General features: G+C 39.8%; 1 protein-coding gene across 1 annotated transcript in view; it reads right to left on the reverse strand.

Annotated features, from left to right (window-relative positions):
- Positions 1-3,803: 3,803 nt before the first annotated feature.
- The window catches only part of CDC42SE2 (CDC42 small effector 2), a 33,330-nt gene continuing 11,448 nt past the window's right edge, over positions 3,804-25,685 (reverse strand). The window contains exons 2-4 of the mRNA XM_009995267.1: positions 12,053-12,154; positions 4,459-4,576; positions 3,804-4,018 (exon numbers count right to left, since the gene is read on the reverse strand). Of these exons, the coding sequence (XP_009993569.1) occupies positions 4,478-4,576; positions 12,053-12,154 (201 nt within the window). The 3' untranslated portion in view covers positions 3,804-4,018; positions 4,459-4,477. The remainder of the gene's footprint in view (positions 4,019-4,458; positions 4,577-12,052; positions 12,155-25,685) is intronic.

The raw sequence follows: 25,685 nt of genomic DNA on the forward strand, positions 1-25,685 counted from the left end.
TCCATCTATATATATGACTTGCACCTTAACAGTGTAATTTGCTCAAGTCCATGAGAACTTCTAGTTATGTTGGCTTATTGTGTCTACGCACAGATCACTCCTCATCTCCTAACAGCAAACATTGAAAGAACCATCTACAATTTACCTACTGCTACTTTGATACACAGCTTTTGCCAGCAGGAAATAGTTGTATTTTCATTACATCTCATTCTGGGGAATCTTACTCACTGCTTGGCAATTCCCTCACTGGGTATCAATTTGTTTCCCAGTACCTCATGTTGCATGTGCTATTCATCTCAGGCAGGTGAACTTTTTCAGAAACAAGGTAGTACTTCCTGCTTAAAATTTTTAAATCTTCTTACCATTAGTAGAATAGTTTTACAGTGAACTTGTAGCCTAAGGTTGCAACCATCATGTTTTTATAGACTTAATAAAAAAGAAGCCTCAAAACCACATTCCAAATGCTGAGCCTGTAATGTTTTTACCCTGAAAGTGTTTTGTGTCCTGATAAAAACTATTTGTGCTTATGGAATTGCATAAAAACTCTAAATCCGCAATTTAGTCCAGATTTCATCAATCTATCATGTTAAAACTGCTTTTAAGGAATAAGAAAATGTTAAAAGTAAATAGTGAATTTAATAATAGCAATAATAATAATATCCATAATTGTGCATAGTCTTCCATGAGTAACTATGATCATAGAAAAAGGGATATGGAATAAAGAATGGGAATTTTACTGTTAAAATTAAAATGTGATTCTGTGATTCTGTAAATGCATTATTTTGAAACTGTAAGATCCCAGTAAGTTTGAAATCCTCACCAAAAGCTTTTGATCTGTGGCAATGTGTACTACCCAGGTCTCTTCCATTAAACTGTTTTCACAAATTTATAAAACCCAAATAACTTTATTTGGTAAACTCTATACTGATCCCTACTAGTTTCAGAAGGAAAGACAGTATTTATCTTCTTTTAATGCATATAAAGAGAGATCTTTTGAGTGGCATGCACAGGGATCTTCATGGAAGATGGAGATCAGGAAATACAATGAAGTACTGAAGTACTGCAGAACCTTTATGAAGCTCAAAAATCACTTTCTATTCTCTGGGAAGGGGCCCTGTTCACATGCATACAGACAAAAAGACTATGTAACTAACTTTCTGCATCTGTAGGGTGGGGTTTTCTTGGGTATCAGAGTACAATGCTACTTGGGACCAAGACAATGTTCAGAGACTTGGTTTCTAATGCAGCACTTTCTTGCTTAAAAATTAAAAAAGGTACAAAAGGGATTGACTCATACAGCTTCTTTAGACAGCTAAACAGACTAAAGACTAAGTGTAAATAGGTTGACTCCCTCTTCAATATGTTATTTAAACATCTGCTTTTCAAGACACACCTTTGTAGACAGTACTAAGCTTCTATACCCTCACCAATGAAAGAAAATAACCCTCTAGTTGTTTGGTATCTCATGGTTTTATCTTGATCTTTCCTTCCCTTTAGAACTATCTTTTTTCCACAACTGTCAATTTCAATAACTTGCCATGAGCTTTAAAATTCATTACCAGTCTTCAAAAGAATTTAGCATGAAATTTAAAGTTGTGAATGAGTTCTTACAAACTTAACTTGGAGAATGGCAAACATAAAAAAATTAATTGAGTAAAATACAGAGTAGACAATATTGTGCCTTGCAAGTATATTTAATGCAGATGTGCAAATTATGGGGATGAGTTGTACAATTAAGTCTTCTACTACTCACCGCAGGAATCTGCATCACAACCAGGAAAGTAACACACACACCAGTTGCACTCAAAAGGAAAGAAATCCTGTATATTAAGGTTTGCCATGTATTTTTAAAAGCAATTTTCCCTTGAAGATCCTCGCAGAAGTCCCTGGTATGCACTCTAAATCGATGCAACAAAATTGCCAGTAAAATTAAGGTTTAACCCACTGGGAACAAAAGGGCCAAGTGGGATGAAAATAAAACCAAACATGCAAATTACTTATTGACACTGATAGGTTGCTCTTCAGAGAATTTTCAGCACAAATGTGTCCACAGGCTGGAAGTGCTTTTCTAATGCAAACGTAACTTACAAAAAAGAAAAAAGGTAGGCCATCAACTGAAAGAAAACATTTATTAAATCAAAGACAATACTTTTCATTTTAGTATCTACAAGTCAACACTGAACTGGCTTTATTGAAGAATGAACAGAATGTACAAAAAAAAGTATGTCTGTTATAAAAATATGTCATTCTTTTTTCTGGCTATTGAAATGAAAAACTTTTTGACAAGTGCAAGATAGGTTTGGCAAGCAAATTTAAGCAGCTATTATCAAAGACAAAGTTTTAATAATTATGTAACTGTAGTATATTTAGGACTCATTTATAAAGTGGCACTGGAAATGCTGACCCCTAAAATAAATATCACTGCACTGCCATGAGTTCATGCACCTAGACATTTGGATACCTTGACCTTCTGTTCTAACAAATCACTACCTTTATCAGTGAAGACCATCCAACCCAATTGGAACTATTCAACCAGGTAACTGACACCTATCTTAGGGAAGGCAAACTACCTCCTCAGCTCTGTATTTTGTTTGTTTTTAGCAAACTGAGAGAGAATATTAGGTAGGTTCATACTTGTTAAATCATCCTGACAGCTGTTGCAATAAGAAATCAGGGAAAGGATGGAAAAAGAATAAAAAATAATCTATGACAATAATCTATATTTATGAACATGTGAGTTTTAACATATAAAAATGGATCAGACTAGGCTCAGTTATGCTTTATTTGTTAGAATGTTTTTTTTAACACATAAAAATTTAACTCAACCAGGACTCAAATCATTGACTTCCCTCTAACCATCAGCAAGGAGGAGGAAAAGGGACCATTTATAGATAAAATGAAAACAAGACAATATCACAATACAATTTCACAATGTATAAAATAAACATGCTTTGGAACCTGAGCAAAAGACATTTTACTGACTTACTAAAAAGTTACCCTGTATGTTGTTTTCATTAGCATCTGCTCTGCCAGATTATTATGTTGCTCCTAGGAACTACCATATCCCCATAATATTTAGTACACAGAAACTCCAATTACTCAGAGAAGTCTACTAAACTTTTCAGCTAATATTGCAGGCAGTCTGACATGCTGCTACTGGAAATGACCATACAGCTCCAAATTAAGAAAAACTGTAGAAAGAAAAAGAAGCAGCCAAACATGATGCTTTTCTTTTTTAAATAGCCTAAAGAACTTCCACAACACTTAGATATGGTACTACACTGGTTTACAGCCTCAAGGTCATCTCTTTCAAAATAAATATACTGAACATTTACAACAAATGCCTCATGAATGCAAGCTCTCTATTATTTCAAGACCAGTTTAATAAAAACTAAAATAAAGACATAACTCTGAAGTAGCTAAGTTACAAGTCCTTTTTCAGAAACAAGCAGGAACTGGTGCTACAGAAAAAATTGTCAGCAGTCTGCAATATGCATTATTTTTTACCTTCTAGCACCAAGTGGGCCACTATATGAAGTCAACTCAGCTGATTTTGTATAAAATCACTGTGCTTGCAGGTCCCAGACCTTTCAAAAGTCGATATGAAGAACAGACGATTTAAGATATTAATGGAAACTCATTAATTTCTAAATTAATTGAGTGGAGAAAAGATTTAAAGACTAAAAAGCAATGGAGTGTTGTGCATTAGTATTTGTGAGGGGTGAGGGATTCAAGGGTTGGTGCTTTCATTTGCTTTAAAACAAAAAAAAAAAAGCTAAACCCAATTCTAAACAGCTCTATATCCATGATATCAGTAGAGGCCAACATGTGTATGCCACTGAAAGGCACAGTCAGACCAATCTGAGAAATGGCATCATCAGAGCAGAACAGGAACTTTTAACTGCAGTAATCACAGAGAGCAAACAATGAGCCATCACTTCTCTTGCCATGAGCACAAAAAGCAGTCACCAAGGCAAAGAGGGGACACAGGAAAGAAGATACAGGAACTCAAATAAACCTGGAAAACAGAAAACACACATTAAATTGAATTTTGAACATTCTGAGTGACCATTTTCCTATTGTAACATTGCTGTTCCCTCATTTAACATGTATATTATGCTTACATAGGTGAAACTGTCATAAAAATGGTACCCTAATCACGTAACAAAATTCTTCTGAAATTTGTTATACAACTAACTTGACTTGCAAAGATTTGCCTACAATATCATCTTAGGTATAAAGCAGGCTTACAGATGAATGATACAGTCTGCAAGAACAATCTCTGTTCATTGTATAAAAAAATTAACATGCCTACATTATTGAATTTTTTACTTAGAAATGCACTTTTAAATTGGGCATCATAAAGGCACAGCTATTTATAGGGAGCTAATTATGAAGTAGAATGCTTTTTCTTCCTACTACTCTTAACAGTGTCTGAAAAGCTAAGTGAGTACTTACTGGAAAGGTTTCCCCAGGGTTATCCTGCTTTTGTATCTACAAGCTGCATCTGAACATTTGCAGACATGCCACCTCCATATCCCCCCTTGGACTGCATTTGGTTCTGAATTGAGCTGACCTGGAGACAGAAGGGAAAGTGGGGTTAAAGAAAGCAAGGAAGGCAATTAGCGACTTATGGCATCTTACTTCCAATTTTATTTCTTGTTCAGGTCTATTTTCCAAGTGCTCCTTTACATAAAAGCTACATTTACTATTTTTTCATGAGAATATGTGCAGTGCAGGCTTATGGGAATTTTCACTTCTGCAGGCAGTGCAGCAGGAGAGATGGAAGAACTTGTTCTCAGGCAGTTTTTTCTCAGGCCTTCCCTAAGCCACTTTATTACTAAAAAAAAAAAGAAAAAAAAAAGCCAACCCATAAAACCTCTTAGTGATAACCAACTCCTATAATTTATCTTGCTATATGGAAACTGTACTTCCCAAGTGTGATAAAGTTATCAAGTTGACACCATTACTTAAAAAAATATAATAGGCAAAGACAAAAGGCTGTATTCTTTTCCACAGCAAAGCAAAATGCATGCGCGCACACAAAATGAATCAGCACAATTGTTTCTTAAACACTGTTTCTCAAACCAGTGGGAAAAAAAGAACCTGCTTTAGGACCTTTGTCTTCAATTGTATGACATACTGCAGTGCTGTGGCAGAAGATAATTTTTTTTTTGTGTAGTTAAACAGCACAATGTAAAACCATCACTTTAGTGCTTTGCTTAAATAAGTGCTGCATTTGCAGCAACAAAATGTCCTATTGACATTTTTCTTCAGGGAAAAGTGTTCAGAGCCAATACTCTAGTGGGTCTTGACATCATAGACTTACAAACTCTAAGTAAGTGTCGAGAAATGCAACCACATTCATGAAGTGATGCTTAAAAACTTGCACATACAACCATGCTGGTAATCTCCTTCACCAAGCATCTTCTGTTGTTCATCAGAACAAAAGGAGTTTGAATTTAATCTTTCTTTTCCTCAGAAATTAATCTAAATGTAAATGTATTCAAAAGAATGACTTGAAGATGGCATCCATTTCATGTGAATGAACTGTCTGGTGAAAAAGAGCTAGAAAAATATTTCCAGGCCATGTCATCTTATAGACTAACTACTTGCAGCAAATTAAACTTACTGCATTAACAGTTCAGTGGCCACTTTTGTAGAACTATAGAATGATTTGAGTTGGAAGTAATCATCTACTTCCAATCTCCCTACTATGAACTAGGGACACCTTCCACTAAATCAGGTTGCTCAGAGCCCCATCCAACCTGGCCTTGAACACTTCTAGGGATGGGGCATCCACAACTTCCCTGCACAAGGTGTCCCAATGTCTCACCACACTCACACAACAGAATTTCTCCCTAGTGTCTAACATAAATCACCCTTCCTCCAGTTTTAATCTGTTACCCTTTGTCCTTTCACTACTGCCTTCTACGGATTTCCTGTAGCCCCTTCAGTTACTAGGAGGCCACTAAAAGGTCCCCCTGGAGCCTTTTCTTCTCCAGGCTGAACAAGCCCCACGCTTAGCTTGACTTCATTGCATTAGTGCTCCAGCCCTCTGATCACCTTTGTGGCCCTCCTCTGGACTCGCTCCAGCAGTGTGTTGGACTCATTCCTTCTTGTGTTAGGGACTCCAGAACTGGACACAGAACTCCACGTGGGGTCTCACAGAGCAGCAAAGATGGGGAGAATCACCTCCCTTGACCTGCTGGCCACGCTTCTTTTGATGCAGCCCATGACATGGTTGGCTTTCTGGGTCGCAAGCACACATTGTTGGCTCATGTTGAGCTTCTCATCAACCAACACCCCCAAGTCCTTTTCCTCAGGGGTGTTCTTGCATTTGGAACTTACACTTGGAATTTGCACTTGGCGTTACTGAACCTTATTAAACATGCACAGGCTCACATCTGTAGCCTGTCAGGTCCCTCTCAATGCCAGCCACACCATGCAGCTTGGTGTCATCAGCAAACTTGCTAAGGGTGCACTCACTGTCTATGTCACTGACAAAGATGTTAATCACTGAGTCACAATACTGACAGGGAATGTCAGTAATCAATCATCTCCATTTGGACATGGAGCCATCAAACATCACTCTTTGACTGCAACCATCCAGCCAATTCTTTATCCATTGAGAGGTCCATCCATTCCACCCATATCTTTTCAATTTAGAGACAAGAACACTGTGCAGGAAAGCATTAAACACTTTGCACAAGTCCAGCTACATGATGTCAGTTGCTTTTCCCTTGTCCACCAATGCTATGACCCCACTGTAAATAGCCACCAAATATGTCAGGCATGATTTGCCATGGGTGAAGCCATGTTGGCTGTCATTAATTACCTCAGCATAGTTTCTAGGAGGACCTGCTCAAAAGTCTTGATGGGCATAGAGGTAGTTCCCTGGGTCTTCTTTTTATCCGTTTTTGAAAATGGAGGTTATGTTTCCCCATCTCCAGTCAGTGTCAACTTCAGCAGACTGCCACAACTTTTCAAATATGATGGAAAGCAGCTTTGCAACTTCATCCACCAGTTCTCTTGGGAGCTGTGGATGGATATCATTAGGCCCTCTTGACTTGTGCACCTTCAGGTTCTTTAGATGATCTCAGACTTGCTCTCCTACCGTGGGCAGATATCCTGTTCCCTCTGCAACTTGGGTGGTGTGGCCAGAGCCCTTGACAGTGAAGAGTGAGGCAAAAAAGTCATTGAGCACCTCAGCCTTCTCCATATCCCGGTCTCCTGGAGAGGGCTCACATTTTCCCTTGTCCTTCTTTTATCACTGATGTACTAATTGTTCCCCTTCATGTCCCTAGCCAGATGGAATTCTATCACAACTTTAGTTTTCCTAACCTGATCCCTGGATGCTTGGATCATTACTCTGTATTTCTGCCAGGATACCTGTCTTTGCTTTACCCTCTGTAGACTTTCTTTTTACACCTGAATGTGTCCAGGAGTTCCTTGTTCATCCATGCAGGCCTGATGGAATTCTTGTCTGCCTTCCTCTATGTCAGGACACATTGCTCCTGGGCTTGGTAGTGATCCTTGCATGTTGACCACCTTTTTTTGGGCATCTCTCCCCTCCAGGGCTTTATCCCATGGCGCCCTACCAAGCAGATCCCTGAAGATGCCAAAGTCTGCTCTACTGAAGGCCAAGGTAGTGAGCTTGCTTCATACCATCCTGAATTCCACCATTTCATGGTCACTGTAGCCAAGGCTGCCCTTAAGCTTCACATTGTCCACGTGCCCATCCTTGGTGGAAACAAGCATAGCACCTTTTCTCATTGGTTCCTCAACCACATAAAGAAGGAAAATGTCATCAATACACTCAAGGAGCCTCCTGGGTTGCCAGTGACTTGCTGTGTTGTCCTTCCAGCAGATGTCGGGGTGGTTGAAATTCCTCATGAGAACCAGGCCTGCGAATGCGAAGCTGCTTCTATCTGCCTATAGATGGCCTGATACACTCAGTCAGCTCCTCATCCGTCCACAGGCAGAGCTCCATGGACTCCAGCTGGTCACTGATGCAGAGGGCAACACCTCCTCCTCTTCTCCCTGCCTGTCCTTCCTGAAGAGCTTTTACCCATCCATGCCCATGCTCCAGTCACAGGAGTCATCCCACCACATCTCCATGATGTCAGTAACATCATGCTCCTGCAGGTGTGAACATCTGAAACTTCTCATTTGTCCACCATGCCATGTGCATTTGCACAGAGGAATTTAAGCTGGGGCCCCATCAGAGCTGTTGTACTGACTGGGATTACATTCTCCTGGATTTTAGGTGTTCTCTTGCTTGCCTGTCATCCTTCTTCAGGCCCAGAGCCAAGTCAAACATTTCAGAACCAGTAGAAGGACAGAATTCTGAGTAGTCTGGGAGATCCAAGCGGAGATACAGTAATTATCTATATAGTAACAAAGAGGTGTCTTCCACTGATATCACCACTTAAATCCAGGTTCAGATTTTTAGTACTCACAATTCTCTTGGGTTATGTAGAGCTTGGGCTATAATTTGGCTCCACTTAAGGCACTTCAGAATTTTTTCTCTATGTTATTTTAACTGGATTATAATCCCAATCTTCCCTAGAACTGAGAGAGAACTGGTAAATAGTATGCAATGCATATTGTTTATTTGTCCAATAATTATTTAGGTATTTCAGCTGGCACTGGATTGGTCTGTCTCCCTGCCCTGGGATACAACCATGGGCTACCAAGGAGATTTTCCTTGAAAAGATAAAAAAAAAAAAAGCAGTGTTTCTTCATAGTGCTGAGCTGTCCCCACATGGCCTCTGGCTGCTCTCAGTCACACATGTGCATGCACTGGCCTTAAAGTGGTGTCAGTGGGATGAATTCAGGATCCCCTTCCCTGGCAAGGTTTCATTTTGTATAGGAAAAAATATAGGAGACAAAATTATTAAAAATTTGAGCAAAAAGCAGGTCTAACTATTAATGTGGCATTAATATAGGTCTAACTTATAATGTGGCATTTTTTCTGAAGCATCCTCCTTTTGAGGGAGTTTGAGCTACAGGAATGAACATCACAAAATATAATTATTTTTTCTTTCCCAAAGATACTATTGCCTTCCTTTAATGATACATAATAGCAAAGATCTTCTCTCTTATGCCTAATTTAAATAGATTAGGATTTTGGAAGGGAAAGGATTGCACCAATTACAGATCATACAATCTGCTGTGCTGCTTATCTATATCATTAATTTCCTATTTTCTTTTTCACCTTTCCTTCTAGAATTAGGAAATAGTACAGAGGGTCCTTGGGAAGGAAAATAACAAGAAACTAAGGAAAGGACAGAATATAAGAAATCAAGGACTAAACAGAGGATTATGAAGCAAAAGAAAGTGAGAGTTCTCACCAGGAAATATGAAGGTAAAATAAGAAAGAGAAAGGAATGAGAAGGAACAGTGCATAAAGGGGTCTTGCTGTTTAAACATACCTTTGACAAAGAAACAAGCTGCTCTACAGAGAAGGCAAACAAAAAAAAGCGAGACATTCCAGTAGTCAGAAAACTATTGTACTCAGAATCATAAGGACACGTAATGAAGAGCAACGCTGATGAAAAAAGGCACAGAGCAGATAGTGGATTATGAGCCACATACATGCAGGAAAAGCTAATTAAATTGCAGGATGTCATCCTAAGGTGTTCAGAAGAGAGAAGGCATAAGGAAGTTCACAAAGGAGTATAATGTCCACATTGTAAAGGAGACTAAGCAGCAGAAAAACATGTAAATTAAAACCTTGATCTCAGAGTTTACACTGTGAAGAATGAACAAGGAAGCTGGATGGAGTATTACCACACTAAGTCACCTCAGAAGAAACAGGAAAATAAGCAGTGTGAAAAAGCAGAAGATTTGTGCTTCTGAGACAAGAGAGACAAGAAAAAGGATTATTTTTTGCATACAGATTCTTTCTGTCTGGGACCAGAAAAAAATATCACTCTGGCCACTGATACAGCACATGACCCAAATTAAGAAAAGTGAGAGAAAGAGATAACCAATCATGAGAATTCAAACTGTGTAGAGAGATAATAATTATTACCTGCTCTCTGGAGATGAAATGGATATTATGCAAGGCAAAGGAGAGGGCAAGCAGGGGTATAGTTTGAGGTGAAAGAGCAAAGCTTCAGGCATCACCAGAAAACTCATATTAGGCAGCTCAGCTGTGAGAATGAGGAAAGTTCTCACAGAAGGAACAACAAGCAAAACACCATGCTGAAACAAACAAACAAACAGAAAACCCCACAAAACCCCCAACAAACAAACAAACAAACCAACAAAACACAACAAAACCCAAACTTGCTCATTTTAGTATGACTTTATTATTTCAATTTATAATGGCTTTAAATATTAAAGTAATATATTGCATTAAATGGGTAATTAGTTTTAACTGAATGTTATCAAGTTGAAGCTGTGTTTGTCCATTTAACTTGCTTACAGATATCTTAGTACAAATCACTTCTAATTCACTAGGTTGTTTCTGGGAAAATGCAGTATATTGTTTGTCAGGTAAGACTTTCTAGTTTTGCCCTCCCCCAGTTCATACTGTAGTACAAAAGTTTATGCTGGATCACAATGCACTGTAACCTGGTTGAAACTGCAAACGACTTCACTTGCCTACATTATAGTTGCCTCTTTCCTTTACAGCTCTGCATTCTATTCTGATGCCTCTGACAGAACTCTTTCTTCTCTTGTCAAGATGATGGAGTGGAACATCTCCCTGATGAGGAAAGGCTGAGGGAGCTGGGTCTCTTCAGCTTGGAGAAGAGCAGACTGAGGGGCAACCTCATGCATGTTTACAAATATGTTAAGGGCAAGTGTCAGGACAGAGCCAGGCTTTGTTCAGTGATGTCTAGTGATAGGACAAGGGAAAATGGGTGCAAACTGGAACATAGGAGGTTCCATGTAAATATCAGAAAAAACTTCTTTACTGTGAGAGTGACAGAGCACTGGAACAGGCTTCCCAGAGAGGTTGTGGAGTCTCCTTCACTGGAGACATTCAAAACCCACCTGGACACGTTCCTGTGTGAGGTGCTCTAGGTGACCCTGCTCGGGCAGGGGGGTTGGACTAGATGATCTTTCAACGCCCCTCCCAACCCCTAAGATTCTATGATTCTGTGATCTACACACCATCTTTTTCTAGATTCCGTATTATTGACCTTAAAAACAGATTCACCTTTCACATAAATACGAATATGTACAGAAGAAATCTATATAGAAAAACCTCAACAAGGACACATAAAAATAAACATCATAGATCAAGGTAAGTTAAGAGTTTTGTGTTAACTACATGTAAAATAGCTTAAAGCACTTAAGGTAATGCTTTAAGTCAATTTAAGTTAAGCCAATCTAAATATACATTTTAAAGTTTTCTCTTAAATATTCTAGTAAAAATATACCTTTATTTTGGTACATAAAAGCCATCTGAGCAGCAGAAAACAATGTGTGACAAACTGACCATAAACTACACTACCTGTTGCCCTGAACTGCTGTGGAGAGGAAGCAGAGAAACAAGGAGTAAAGTAATTTGGGCCTGGGAAGAAAGGAGGGGTGGGAGGAAGGTTTTTAAGATCTTGTTTTGTTTTCTTTTTGTCCTGCTCTGATTTGATTTGTGATAAATTAAATTGATTTTTTCCCTAAGCTGAGTCTGTTTTGCCCATGACTATAATTGGTAAGTGAATCCTCCCTGCCCTTGTACTGATTAACAAGCTTTTAGTTAGATTTTCTCCTTCCCATCCCCCAGTGTGGGGGAGAGGTGAGTGAGAGGATGCCTGGTAATTACTGGCTAGGCCTAAACCGTGAAAATTCTACACATAGCCTATATAATTTATACAGCATCTACTATGTGTTGTCAATAAATACAGGAATTTTAAAAATTATATTCACAGTCTTGGATGCAAGTGTCCAGGGCTCAGAATTAAGACACTAGCAGGTTGTATCTCAGTTTTCTCGAGGTTCTTTCTTATAGTTGAAAGACACATTGCTTCAGCCACAAAATGCATTTATAGTGTTCCTGTATTCTAAGATGAAACAGTCTTAATCTGCTCACACTTACCGAATTCATTCCACTGAACAGGTCTCCTGATCCTACATGAGCTGTATGAACAAAGTTTGTTGGCTCCCCAATCATGCTTCGGTCAATCCGTCGTCGTCTTTTCTAAAAGGAAGGAAAGGACACTCTCACTGACAGTAGTTGCAAATGCAAAACCAATGTGACTTGTAAATGTAAAAGTTAATTGTCCCTAGGATATTTCATACAAAGTAACATATTTTCATAGAGTCAAAAAGCAAAGTCTAAATTCCCACATTAACCAAAACATCTGTGATACTGTCCTTAGTTTTTAACAAGGGGATCTATAGCAGATCACTAGACCTGCACTGATAGCACTCCTAACATTTAGGCCAACAAAATATTTGTAAATAACCTTATGACATTCAATGGTTTATTAAGCCAGACTTGCAATACTTCATACAGTAACCTCTGCCTATTTTTGTACTTAAAACATGTGAAATATCAAATTTGAGGTTTAGTAATTCAAAACAAGAATTAATGATCAAATAACACTAGTATAGTCTATTAAACGCTTAACTTCGAATTTTTTTTTTGTTTATTTACATGGTGTGAGAACTTTTCATAGAAACATAGAGCTGTTTGGGCAGGAATGACATTGTCTAGCTCCAACTCCCGTGGCATGAGCAGGGACACCTTCCGCTATATCAGGTTGCTCAAAGCCCCATCCAACTTGTACTTCCTTGGGCACCCTGTCTCAGTGTCTTACCACCCCCACACAAAAGAATTTCTCCCTAGTGTCTAACCTAAATCTCCCCTCCTCCTGTTTTAATCCATGACCCCTTGTCCTGTCACTACTTCCGTTGTAAAAAGTCCCTCTAGAGATTTCCTGTAGGCCCCCTTCAGTTATAGGAAGGACACTAAAAGCTCCCCTTGGAGCCTTCTCTTCTCCAGGCTGAACAAGTCCCACTCTCAGCTTGTCTTTGTAGAAGTGCTCCAGCCCTCTGATCACCTTTGTGGCCCTCCTCTGGACTTGGTCCAGCGAATCAATGTCCTTCTTGTGTTGGGGGCTCCAGAACTGGATGCAGTACTCTGTGTGTGGTCTCACAAGAGCAGCAGAGTAGAGAGCAAGAATCACCTCCTTAACCAAAAGAAGTGGCCACACTTCTTTTGACGCAGCCCAGGACACAGTTGGCTTTCTAGGCTGCAAGCACATATTACTGGCTTATGTTGAGCTTCTCATCAACCAACACCCCCAAGTTCCTTTCCTCAGGGCTGTTCTCAATCCATTATCTACCCAGCCTACATTTTTGCTTGGGATTGCCCAAGGCAATGTTCAGAAATGCTCACTTGGCCTTATTAAACTTCATCAAGTTTGCACCTATCAAGCCTGTCAGGGTGCCTCGGGATGGCCTCCCTTCCCTCCAGCATCATGACCACACCACACAGCTTGGTGTCATCAGCAAACTCGCTGAGGGTGCACTCAATTCCACTGTCCGTGTCACTGGCAAAAAAGTTGAACAGCACTGGTCCCAATACCAGCCCCTGAGGAACGTCGCTCATCACAGATCTCCACTTGGACATCAAGACATTGACTGTATCTCTTTGAGTGCGACCAGCTAGACAATTCCTTACCCACTGTGTTCCACCTGTCAAGTCCACTTTGAAACAATGATGTGATGTGGGACAGCATCAAATGCTTTGCACAAATCCTGGTAGATGACATCAGTGGCTCTTCCCTTAACCACCAATGCTGTAACCCACTACAGAAAGCCTCCAGATTTGTCAGGCATGATTTGCCCTAGGTGAATCCATGTCAATGTCATCAATCATATGTTTGTTTGCCAAGTGCCTTAGCATAGTTTCTACGAGAATCTACTCAAAGATCTTGCTATGCACAAAAGTGAGACTGGTCTTTAGTTTCCTGGATCTTGTTCTTTTCCCTTTTTGAAAACGAGGGTTATGCTTCCAGTCAGTGGAAACTTCAGTAGACTGTCATGACTTCTCAAATATTAAAGATAGTGGCTTAGCAACTTCAACCACCAATTCCTTCAGGACCTGCAGATGGATCTCATCAGGTCCCATGTGCATATTCAGGTTCCTTAAGTGGTCTCAAACCTGATCTGCCCCTGATCTTGAGGGATTTTTCACTCTCCCAGTCCCTGCCTTTTTCTTCTGTGACTTGGGTAGTGTGGCTTGACCATTTGCCACTGAAGACTGAGCCAAAAAGCATTGAGTACCTCAGCCTTCTTCATGTCCTGTGTGACGTCGTCTCCTCTTTCCTTCCAGAGAGGGCCAACATTTTCCCTAGTCTTCCTTTTAATCAGTGGCATATCTATAGAAGCTTTTCTTGTTGCCTTTGATGTCCTTGTCCTAGTGGAATTCAATCAGGGCTTTAGGCTTCAGTGGCTGCTTGGACTTTTTCTGTATTCATCACCAGACTACCTGTCCTTGCTTCTACCCTGTGTAGGCTTCTTTTTTGTGCTGGAGTTCGTTCTTGTTCATCCAAGCTGACTTACTGGCTGGAGTGGCTGGAATTCCTTTGAGGTACTTCTGGTGCTTCTCTGTTGGCTCCTATTACCTCAGGAGCCCCTGCCTCATTTCTGTAAGAATTCAAGTGTACTTCAGTGTGTCCAGCACATCTGAAAGCAAGAGGCTGAGGGCCCCCATGAGCACCCCACTTCTCTAGCCCTGGCATGTTGTCTCATAGCTTGTCACCAGGAAGCCTGATATCCTCCCGCCTCTTCAAATCTAATTTAAAGCTCTGCCAATGAGTCCTCAAAGCTCCTGAGTAAAGTTGTCCCTTTGAGAAAGGTGAGTCTCATCTGACACGAGCAAGCCTGGTGCTGTGTAGGCCATCCCATTACAGAAAAACTATTTGTAATACACTTCATGGTGATGTTCAGAACAATGCTTTGACTTTGATCATGGTTAGTCACAGACATATCTTTACTGAACACCATATACTTAGAAAAGTTACAGTCTGCATGGTTGTGGAGTGTGAGCAGATGGGGTGCAGTGTGATAGTAAGGCAGGATGCCAGATCATGGACTCCAATTTCTGTGCCATAAGACAGAAGGCAAGAATTGCTTAACCTTTGCCACCCCTTTCTCAGAGTGGCAGATGCAATTTCCATTTAATGTAATAACATGCAAATAAAAAATTGGAGGCACCAAGGACTTTGTCTGTCTGTCTCCAGCAGGCATCCATTACACCTAAAGGAATAAACCAAGAAATCCTTATCTTTGTATTTCTTAGGCCAGAGATAGGGAGCTTGCACATAGCAAACCACGCAGTGTACAGGAACTAGTGTTACATATTGTAAACGACTGTAGGTGATTCTTTGCTAGTCTTCACCTAGCCAACCAGTGCCCACTAGTTAAAGTGAATTGCCATCAAACTGTTTCTAAACTCAAACGACTTTCTTATCAGAGACCATCAGCCAGTTACACCCTAGTATGTGATCTCCTTGAAGCATTGGAACAGTATTTAAAATATCTGCTATATTAAGACCACAAAACAGCTCACTCTGAAAGCAAATCAAACACTGTTTGGTTTTTTTTTTTGCTGCAGGAGCACCCAGTTTGCATTTCCATTAGTGTTTTAGCTTGGACCATGAGCATGCTTTTGAAGCAACTTTGCTAGTCCCCGTTTACCATGCTTCAATTTTAATTTCAGAGTAATCTCAGGATGTCCTAATTGTATTTATTTAGGATGAAGCTGAACTCGAAGTCTAGCCAATGCACTCCCATAATTAACAGATATTGAGGCCAATCGACCAGGTAAGCTAGTTTGAAACACACCACAAAAGACATCTAATGCACATGATAGTTCCCCAAAACTAACTGTTCTGCTCTACTGTGTAGCTGCTCCTACTAGGACATGACATTTCCATAGACTTATCCTCAGCCAAAAATGAAATTATGACACGTGAAAGGGATGTTTGGAGCACTGTAAAAAGTCACCTCTTTTTAACTCAGGAAACAAGAGTAGGGGACCATGCCTGGAAAGGTTAAAAAGATTTTTCAGAGGACATGATAAACTTTAGCTTTGCCAGGATTTTATTGTGAAACTGTAGAGTCTAAGTTTGTGTACCTGTAAGAATACATGGGTACATGTAATACCACTGTTCTATAAACAATAAGAATTAACACAGAGATTGATTCTTCAGTAAATTTTGAATAATTTGAAAGAAGCTGAGAAGCAGCACATTAATCTCTTACATACTAAATTAATTATACAATTATGCTAATTTGTCTGTGTATTACTTGTGCCTTTCCATGCTTGTTTTTACTTTAAGTCATGTGCCTGAGGTGAGACAGCCCTCCAGAAATTCCCACTACCCTTCACTCATGCCTAAAATGCCACTTGATAACATATGATAAGTAAAATGACATCTGAATAGAAATGTGATCTATAAAACAACTGTATATTTATTATACTAGTGCAAAAGACTTCAATATACATACACCTGAACATCTGTATCATGGAATAATTTAAATGTTTGTTTTATGTAAGTTTCTGATGGACACATATACATCCCAACTCTGGCAGCCCAACTGCAATGAAATCCCATGTCATATATCTGTGTTTTTTTGTGGATGTTTTATTAGCAAGGGGTATATAAAGCAAAGAACCCACAAGGAAGGAGTCAGAGAGTTGTAGTCAATGGGGCAGAATCTGGTTGGAGGTGTGTGACTAGTGGAGTCCCACAGGGGTCAGTACTGGGACCGGTGTTGTTCAACATCTTCATCAAGGGTATAGAATGTACCCTCAGCAAGTTTGCTGATGACACTAAGCTAGGAGGAGTGGCTGATACACCAGAAGGCTGTGCTGCCATTCAGAGAGACTTAGATAGGTTGGAGAGTTGGGCGGGGAGAAACATGATGAAATTCAACAAGGGGAAGTGCAGAGTTTTGCATTTGGGGAAGAACAACACGATGTTCCAGTGTAGGTTGGGGGCTGAACTGCTGGAGAGTAGTGTAGGTGAAAGAGACCTGGGGGTCCTGGTAGACAGGAGGATGACCATGAGCCAGCAATGTGCCCTTGTGGCCAAGAAGGCCAATGGCATCCTGGGGTGCATTAGAAAGGGTGTGGTTACTAGGTCAAGAGAGGTTCTCCTCCCCCTCTATTCTGCATTGGTGAGGCCACATCTGGAGTATTGTGTCCAGTTCTGGGCCCCTCAGTTCAAAAAGGACAGGGAACTGCTCGAAAGAGCCCAGCGCAGAGCTACGAAGATGATTAAGGGAGTGGAACATCTCCCTTATGAGGAAAGGCTGAGGGAGCTGGGTCTCTTTAGCTTGGAGAAAAGGAGACTGAGGGGTGACCTCATCAATGTTTACAAATATGTAAGGGGTGAGTGTCAGGGGGACAGAGTTAGGCTTTTCTCAGTGATGACCAGTGATAGGACAAGGGGTAATGGGTGTAAATTGGAACATAGGAGGTTCAAGGTGAATATCCGAAAAAATTTTTTTACTGTAAGAGTGACAGAGCACTGGAACAGACTGCCCAGGGAGGTTGTGGAGTCTCCCTCACTGGAGACATTCAAAACCCACCTGGATGAGTTCCTGTGTGATGTACTCTAGGTGACCCTGCTCTGGCAGGGGGGTTGGACTAGATGATCTCTCGAGGTCCCTTCCAGCCCCTAAGATTCTATGATTCTATGATTATTATTAGCCAACTTGTCTGTTATCTTTCTAGTAATTTTTTGTCAAATTACTGAAAAAATGGTAGCAATGGGACAAAAAAAATATTAAAATCCGCATTGCAGCATTTGACTTTTTTTTCTCACCTTGCCTTGGCCGAAGGGACTCCTCCCTTCACTAAGGGAGAAAGGAGTAGCAAGCAGCACAAAAGAGGTGAGACGAGAGGAGACCTGTAAAAGGATCTTGCAAATAGAATATAAAATGTCATAATTAAATGGCTTTACTCAGTTTGTTCCCTTGACAAAGATCTGCAGAATTTGGCTTGCAAAGTACATACCAGGCAAGTTTTACACCACAAAAAGAATAAATAATCTTTAAACTGAGGAGATGCAGATTTCATTCCTCATTTGAGAGGAATGGAAGGAGTCTGAGGATCCATCTCAGAAGCTTTGTTTTTGAACATACACTAAATGCAATAAAATCAGATCACGATTCAGTAATGAAGACTTGATGCCTCTTCTATTCTTAATCTGCACCTGATGCTTTGCATCCCCACAGGTTAGCATCTCTTTTAGAGAGTAAGATCAGAATTCAGAAAGTCACAACAGTGGCATCACTCAGAAAATATTTTGCTCCTGCAAATTTCTACAAACTTTTGACAAACAATTTTCAACTTCTGTTAAAAAAATTAAACTAATCATACCATGTATTCAACTGCCCTTCAGCAAAGCCACAAGCTTTGCTGTTTTACTGAAACATCATTTTCATAGTTAAAAAAAAATTTACTGCAAGAAATTCAAAACTGTAGTTTGTTTATTCAAACAGGTATCTGCCATGGGTGGGTCTAAAGGCATGTTACATTTCCTCTTTATTCTCCACTATTTTTTGCTTGCAACTTTTTTAATTCTTTAAAAGAAGTGCAGACTGTGTAAATGCAATGTGTATTCCACATTAGAATGCGCTATCATAGCAGCATTTCAGGCTTCAGTGGACCCTCTTTACCTGCCAGGATTGCCATCAGCAAGTCAGCTACTGCTGGCTTGCAGGAGCAGTTACCTAACTAAGACAAAATATAGGGGGTTTTTCCCTTTTAAAAAATTATTATTGACATAGAACAGGCTTATCTCTCTTGTGAAAGACATAACTAAGAATTTTTTAAATTTAACTCCTTACTGGCTAACTTTCCCTGATGAACACAGAAGTGAACAATTCAGTTGGACACTATTAAGAGTTGCTTTGCAGAACGAGTTTCTGTGGTCAGACATTGACCACTTCTATTTATTGCCTCCAAAATTTGTGCACTTTTCTGAGAAGAAAGAGGACTGTGAATTCATAAGCACTAGAAAGTTACACAGCTTTTAAACTTGTCTTCACAACATGAAGGTCAGTTTTTCAGACTGCTCAATCACTGCTATCTCAGTTATTAAAATAATATCAAATACAGTAAGAAGCAATTAACTTTCTACAATAGCTCTTTGCAAGATTGACTTCTAATTAAGAGCAGGGTAATTTGAACATAATAAAATGTAATAGCTTTTAACCACATCATCTAATCCTTTGACACACTAAGAGATCAAGAGCTAATACATCTTTCCATACTAAAACAATCCAAATCCCACACTCTTCTAAAGTGAAATAAATCCCAGGAGTGTCACCACAACTGCTATTCTTACAGTAGGAAGGACAAATGCAAAGAAGGAACAGACTTTTAGCTCTCTTCTGTGTTCCTGATGGTGCCTTTGTTTTCATTACAAGGATCTAGGTCTGCTCATACATCCAACACTTTATGGATGCACTATCAAGACAGTGATAGGTAAGTATGTCATTCACTCTTATATTTTTTTTTAATAGAAGTGGTCAGATTTATATGGAGGCTCACAGCTACTGCTGGACCTTCTTTCACAAATAAGCCTCGAACAGCAACCCTTTTTTGCAGAACTTCTGTTACTATTCATTCTAGTGTTAATTTGAGGCTAACTCGATGAATGCAAAATGCAAGCTCTTTTAATCCAGTCATTTAGTCTCTGGGATCTTTGCCACCTATCAAGACAGGTGTTTCACAACTCCCTAAGGACAAAGTGAATTTTTCTATGCTATAACTCTCTGCTGAATTAGAGCTTTTTTTCTCTTTTTCCCCCCAGCTTTTTAAACCCATGAGCCTATGCTGCCAATTCACACACTTACACAATCTGCAAGTACAAGATGACAGTTGATTAAATTAAAGAGACACTATCCACAGTAATGTTAAAATTCCAGTCAGGCACTAGCATATGTTTAAAGTGTTAACATGTAATACATTTTAATACATAGAAGGGACCTTAAAGACCATGTAGATCAAATCCCTCTGCATCAGCAGGGACACCTCCAATTCGATAAGGTTGCTCAGAGCTCCATCCAGCGGAGCCTTGAACACTTCTAGGGATCAGGCTTCCACAAATTCCCTGGGCAACCTGTTCCAGTGTCTCACCACCCTCACACTAAAGAATTCCTTCCTAATGTCTAACCTAAAAATCCTCTCTTCCAATTTTACTACCTTTTGTCCCATTACTATAAGCCCTTGTAAAAAGCCCCTCCCCAGCTTTCCTGTAGGCCCCCTTCAGATGATGGAAGGGTGCTATAAGGTCTTCCTGCAGCCTTCTCTTCTCCAGGCTGAACAGCCCCAACTGTCTCAACCTGTCTTCATAGCAGAGCTGCTCCAGCCCTTTGATCATCTTTGTGGCCCTCCTCTGGATCCACTTCAGGAGCTCCATATCCTCCTTGTGTTGGGGCTCCAGAACTGGACACAGTATTTCATGTGGGGTCTCACAAGAGCAGAGTGGAGGAAGAGAATCACCTTCTGGCCACACTTCTTTTGATGCAGCCCAGGATATGGTTGGCTTTCTGAGCTGCAAACACACATTGCTGGCTCATGCTGAGCATCTCATCAACTAACACCTCCAAGTCCTTCTCATCTGGGCTGTTTTTGATCTGTTCTCCATGAAGCCTGTATCTGTGCTTGGGATTGCCCCAACCCAGGTGCAGAACCTGACTTAGATGACAAAAAAAAGTAAGCGACCTTGATAACTTTCTGAACTCCCAAGCAAAGGAACAAGCAGTTCTATAAGTATTTAGAAAAAGAAAAAAGTACAAGAAAAAAAACAACTCTAAAATGGTGGAGAAGCTGATTTTGTAAAATCTTCTAGTCTGATTATAAGTACAACTTCACACTTAATTTATCAATTTTGTAAACAAATACCTCAAACTGGATTACAATGCTGTTGTTACCTAAAACAGCTCCTTTGCTTTTAGCAAATTCAGCACCTTCCTGAAGCACACTTTTGAAGTGTGTGCTTTTTGATCTGTTTACACAATATTCCATTACATTATGCTGGTGTTAAGTCATCACATAACAAAACTGGCAAGGGTAGCCTGTGTTTTATAAATAAACAGGAAACTTTGCCAGATGAGGTCAAATGATTCTGAAAGACAATAGGTCTTTTAAGATATTTGTTTAGCTCACACAGTAAAGGGAATTTATTCCATTCCAGCTTAAACTAACTTGAAGTCACATAAAAGAATCCGTTCCTTGGTACAGCCAGCAAGTACCATTCTTTTCAAAATATGCAATAGAACAATTTTATTACATTCACAACTTGTAACTTGGTAGGCACATTAAACCGCAAGCTAACTTCTCTTTCCACCAAGTTTATTTTCATTAGTTTGGGGGATTAATGCCTCTTTAACATAAATGTCAATAGTCATCTAAGAGAACTGTATGGTTTTCTACTATAGCAACTCTATTGTCTTTAGACAGACAACACAGTCTGATTGTAGAGTAACAGGTCAATGATAAGAACAGCAGGGCATGATGGAAGGAATAAGGATCCTGGTTTGTGGTATCTCAGCGAAAAACAGATTTCAGCACTAAACATATACTCTTTTCTTACAGTTGCCAAGCTCCATTAACTTCCAACACATTAGCTGTTGCTTGGAACAAGTGTTTATTACCAGGCCACACAGCCGGAAATACATTTTTTCACTGCATCTTTTGGAGTGAATCCAGAGCTGTAATACAGGTAAGAGACAAAATCTCTCCTACACATTGTATAGGAGGGGAGTCCAAAAGAGTGGGTTTGTTCAGCCTTAAGAAGAGACATGTGCTTGTGGTCTTAATGTTCTTCCACTACCAAACAGGAGGGAGGATACAAAGTCAGGCCGACTTGGGCAGTGAGAGTGTTAGAAGCCACAACTTGAAGCTGCAACGCAAAAGAAAACATAAAATATTTGATAGTTAGGTGGCCAAACACTAGACCAAAAACCCAATTAATATGAATGTCCATCCTTGGAGATTCCCAGAACACAATTGGACACAGTCCTGCAGAGGCCAGCCTAGTTGGTTCTGCTTTGAGTAGGTGCATTGCACTAGGTAGCATTCAGAGATTACCTGTCACATACATTATTTTCAAAGACTTTAATTTCAGCTGATGAGGAAGAGGAAGCCTGTAGCACACGTGCAGTATATTCTGCCCAGTGATGAAAATAATAATGTTAAAATATACAGATTAAACAAATGATGTAAAGATATACCATAATCCAAACTTTCTGAAAATTCCTAATAGCTTCTTTAAAAAAAAGAAATTCCAAAATCCAGTAACAACACATTGCAAACTACACTATGTTAAGCTCTCTTTCCTTTCACTTGCTGACCTTTTCCAACAAGATGACAGGACATATTGAAAAGATCATCTGGCATGACAAGAACTGAAGTTCTCTAGAGGATTTATGTCAGGGTTACACCATGTAGCCCCTTCCTGCTCAGCCAAACGAATATCACTCCCTGATAGTTTTGGGTGTCCCTAAGTATGCTGCATATTGATCTTCTTCTGTTAAGAAACTGTATTTCAAGTTCACAAATCCTGCAGTAAGGCTTCCTAGAGCTAGCTGGCAGGTTTGTTATGTCCCGTATGCAGACAGCTATACAGATTTGCATTAATATGGAATCACAGAATCATCGTGGTTGGAAAAGACCTCTAAGTTCACCAAGTCCAACTGGGCATCCAGGAGGAGGAAAAGAAAACAATCAACCAATCAACATCCCACAAAAAACATTTGCCATGCCCACTACAGTATGTCCTGAAGTGCCACGTTTATATGGTTTTCGATTGCCTCCGAGGATGATGACTCCACCATCTCCCTGAGCAGCCCATTCCACTGCCTGACTACTCTTACAGTGAAGAAAGCATACATGTTGCCTAAGATACACTACATATTCTTCTTCTGTATTCCTATGTACACTCCGTATTATCTTCTAAATCAGAATGATGTGGACGTACCAAACTCCATCACTGAAAAGTTAAAGAACAAAAGATACACTGAAATACTATCTCCAAACAGGTAATAGCCACTACCAGATACAGAATTCCCAGTTATGCTCTCCATACAAACTCAATCACTTAACAAATCTAGCACCTTCTCTGGACCAGGTAGTTAGAACATCTACTGCTCCAAATATAATACCCCTAAACACGTTGTCACGTGCTTGCAGGCAGCAACCTGGTACTGCACTTGTCATTCACCTATGACAAGAAATCAGTGCACACATGGTATTGTAAGAAAACCTCCACATTCAATTCACAGAAATTCCCTTACTGGGAGAAGATGGATCTTTAGGAATTGTGGCACTGATATTTTTTAGCAGTGGTGGAATAGGTGGCATAGGTGGAAGCTGTAGTACTAGTAGTACTAGCTGCAGGCAAAAACAAAGCCACAATATTTAACAATATCCTCAAGAGTCAACAACCACAGACACAGTGAATTTATTAGTTTTTAATTACCTCTGTGAATGTCATCTTCAAAGATTGACATTAGTTTGCCCATACAGGAGCAGCTTCTTGTTTCCTTATATACATATGCAATGAATATGTAAATATTCACCTGGTTTTCTAGTGGTGTACTGTACTGCTTACTTCTCACTGAAGTTTTATCAAAATGAACTTGCTCTGAATGCAGATTCTTTCTTCTTTTTGTTCAAATTCTTTTTAAAGAGAAGTAATCCCATTACAGTTTTGTGTCAGGTCCATGATAGACATTTCCAGCTGCTGGCCTTTCTGGCAATCTTCCCATCAGTATTTCATTGCTAGTTGTTCACCTGTTCACTCAACATTATCTCTGGGTTCTCCTTGCTGCTCTAAAGGCATCCTAACCAGTTACCTCATCAGTAAAGGAGCACTGTCACACAGCCTTGACCACCCCATTTTGCTGTGCAGAGAAACATTTGACAAATGACAAATTTTCTTCAGCGGCCCACTTCTTGCTCCTGTGTGGACTTCTGCAAAACACCCACATTTTACTGTCAGCATTGGAAACCTGTTTGATTAAGGTATGTCACTGGAACAAGTTCATTCCAAAATATGTTATGATGTAGTCTGTCTTTGATTACTCTTGAAACATCAAAGCAAAAAGGAGTTGCAACCTACAAAAGGGAAGCAGGAACAGACTCCCATATTCTTCCTGTACTATGAAAAATAGTCAAGCATTTGAAAGGTGATCCCAGGAGTGGATGTGGAAATGATGGCATTATACACAAAATAATAAAAACAATTAGCACAAGCATCCAAAACCACTGAGCAATGATGGCCAAGTAGTTTTTTTTGGGATGCTTGGATGCCAAATCCACAGACAGCATGGCTAGAAGCATCTCTGGAAGAGCACTCTACCAACAATGCTTAAAAATCAATAGTTGTTCAAATTAATGGCTGCACTCAAAACTAGAAATAGCTTTCTGCTCAGCTTTTGACATATTCAGAACAGCATCTGACACAAAGCAGCAACAACAAAGACTGTGCCTGAAGTGTGGTAAATACTGCCAAAAAACGGAAGTTATTTGGAAGGTAATTAACAACTTCCCATAGAAGCATGGGGCCAAAGGAAGAGCAATACGATGTGCCACTGCAAATCTGTAGGCTCAAAAGATACAAAATGCAGAAAAAAAGGTCATTGGAAGGAAAACCTTCTAGGAAAGCACTGTATTCCTACCTATTTCAGTTCAAGAAGGAAGGCAAAAAGTAAGTCCTTTCAGGGAGTGTTCTGCTTCACTGGCAAAACAAAGGAATCCTTGCTGCCTTGTCCAACCTCCTATCAAAATGAAAATACCAGTTTCAAGCTTGTACAGTCTTGCTAAGGCATGCCACAATTCTATAGGTCTTGAGTATAAACAATCACTAACTATATAAATTTCAAGTCAGGAAGTGTCCCATATTTCTAATCTATTTATCAAATTCTACTCTTCTAAATACAGCCTCTGCAAAAAGAAGTATTCAGGAGCAGTAGCAATAGCTCCTTACTCTTCCCCCAGCTACCCTAAGACAAAAATTTCATGGAGACCAAAGTCTCAGGTTGTCCTGGTTTTAGCCAGGCTAGAATCAATTTTCTCTTTGTAATTTCACTTTTCAGTTAAGTCTCTTCTAAATAGCTGCACTTGCTGAAATTAACATCATGTTTTTCAGTCAGTGTGTTCTAGGACTGATAACACTCAATGTTTATAGTTATGGCTAGAGAACGTAAGCAGAACCAATGGCACTGCTTAGTTCTGCTAAATAACTTATGCTCTGCAAACAGAAGGGAGAAAAAGGGTCACACCTGTGACATGTGGGGAAAGCAGACCAGACCAAAATTGACCAAAGTATTCTAGCCCATATGTGTCATACTTGATACAAATCTGAGGAATGATTATGGTCAAGCTTTTCATTCATGGCCAGCATCCTGACAGGACTCCATTTCTTTGTCTGCCTTTGACCCCAATCCATGCTTTCCTGAATCTGTGCATTTCTGCATCCAGCTCCTGCCTGCCACTGGACTCCAGGAGCTCAGTTTGGGACTTCCCCAGGGCCTACCTGCAGCCTCAGTGGTGATGTGAGCATTACTTGCAGGGAGCATGATATTGGTTCTGTATATATCTCTATATATTTAATTATTATATTTTTTCATCATTACTGTTACATTAAAGCTGTGTAGTTTAATTTCCAACTCATAAGTCTCTCTTCTTTTTCTCTTTC

The sequence above is a fragment of the Chaetura pelagica genome, unplaced genomic scaffold (assembly GCF_000747805.2).
Source record: "Chaetura pelagica isolate M959 unplaced genomic scaffold, ChaPel_1.0 scaffold204, whole genome shotgun sequence".
NCBI classification, from domain to species: Eukaryota; Metazoa; Chordata; class Aves; order Apodiformes; family Apodidae; genus Chaetura; species Chaetura pelagica.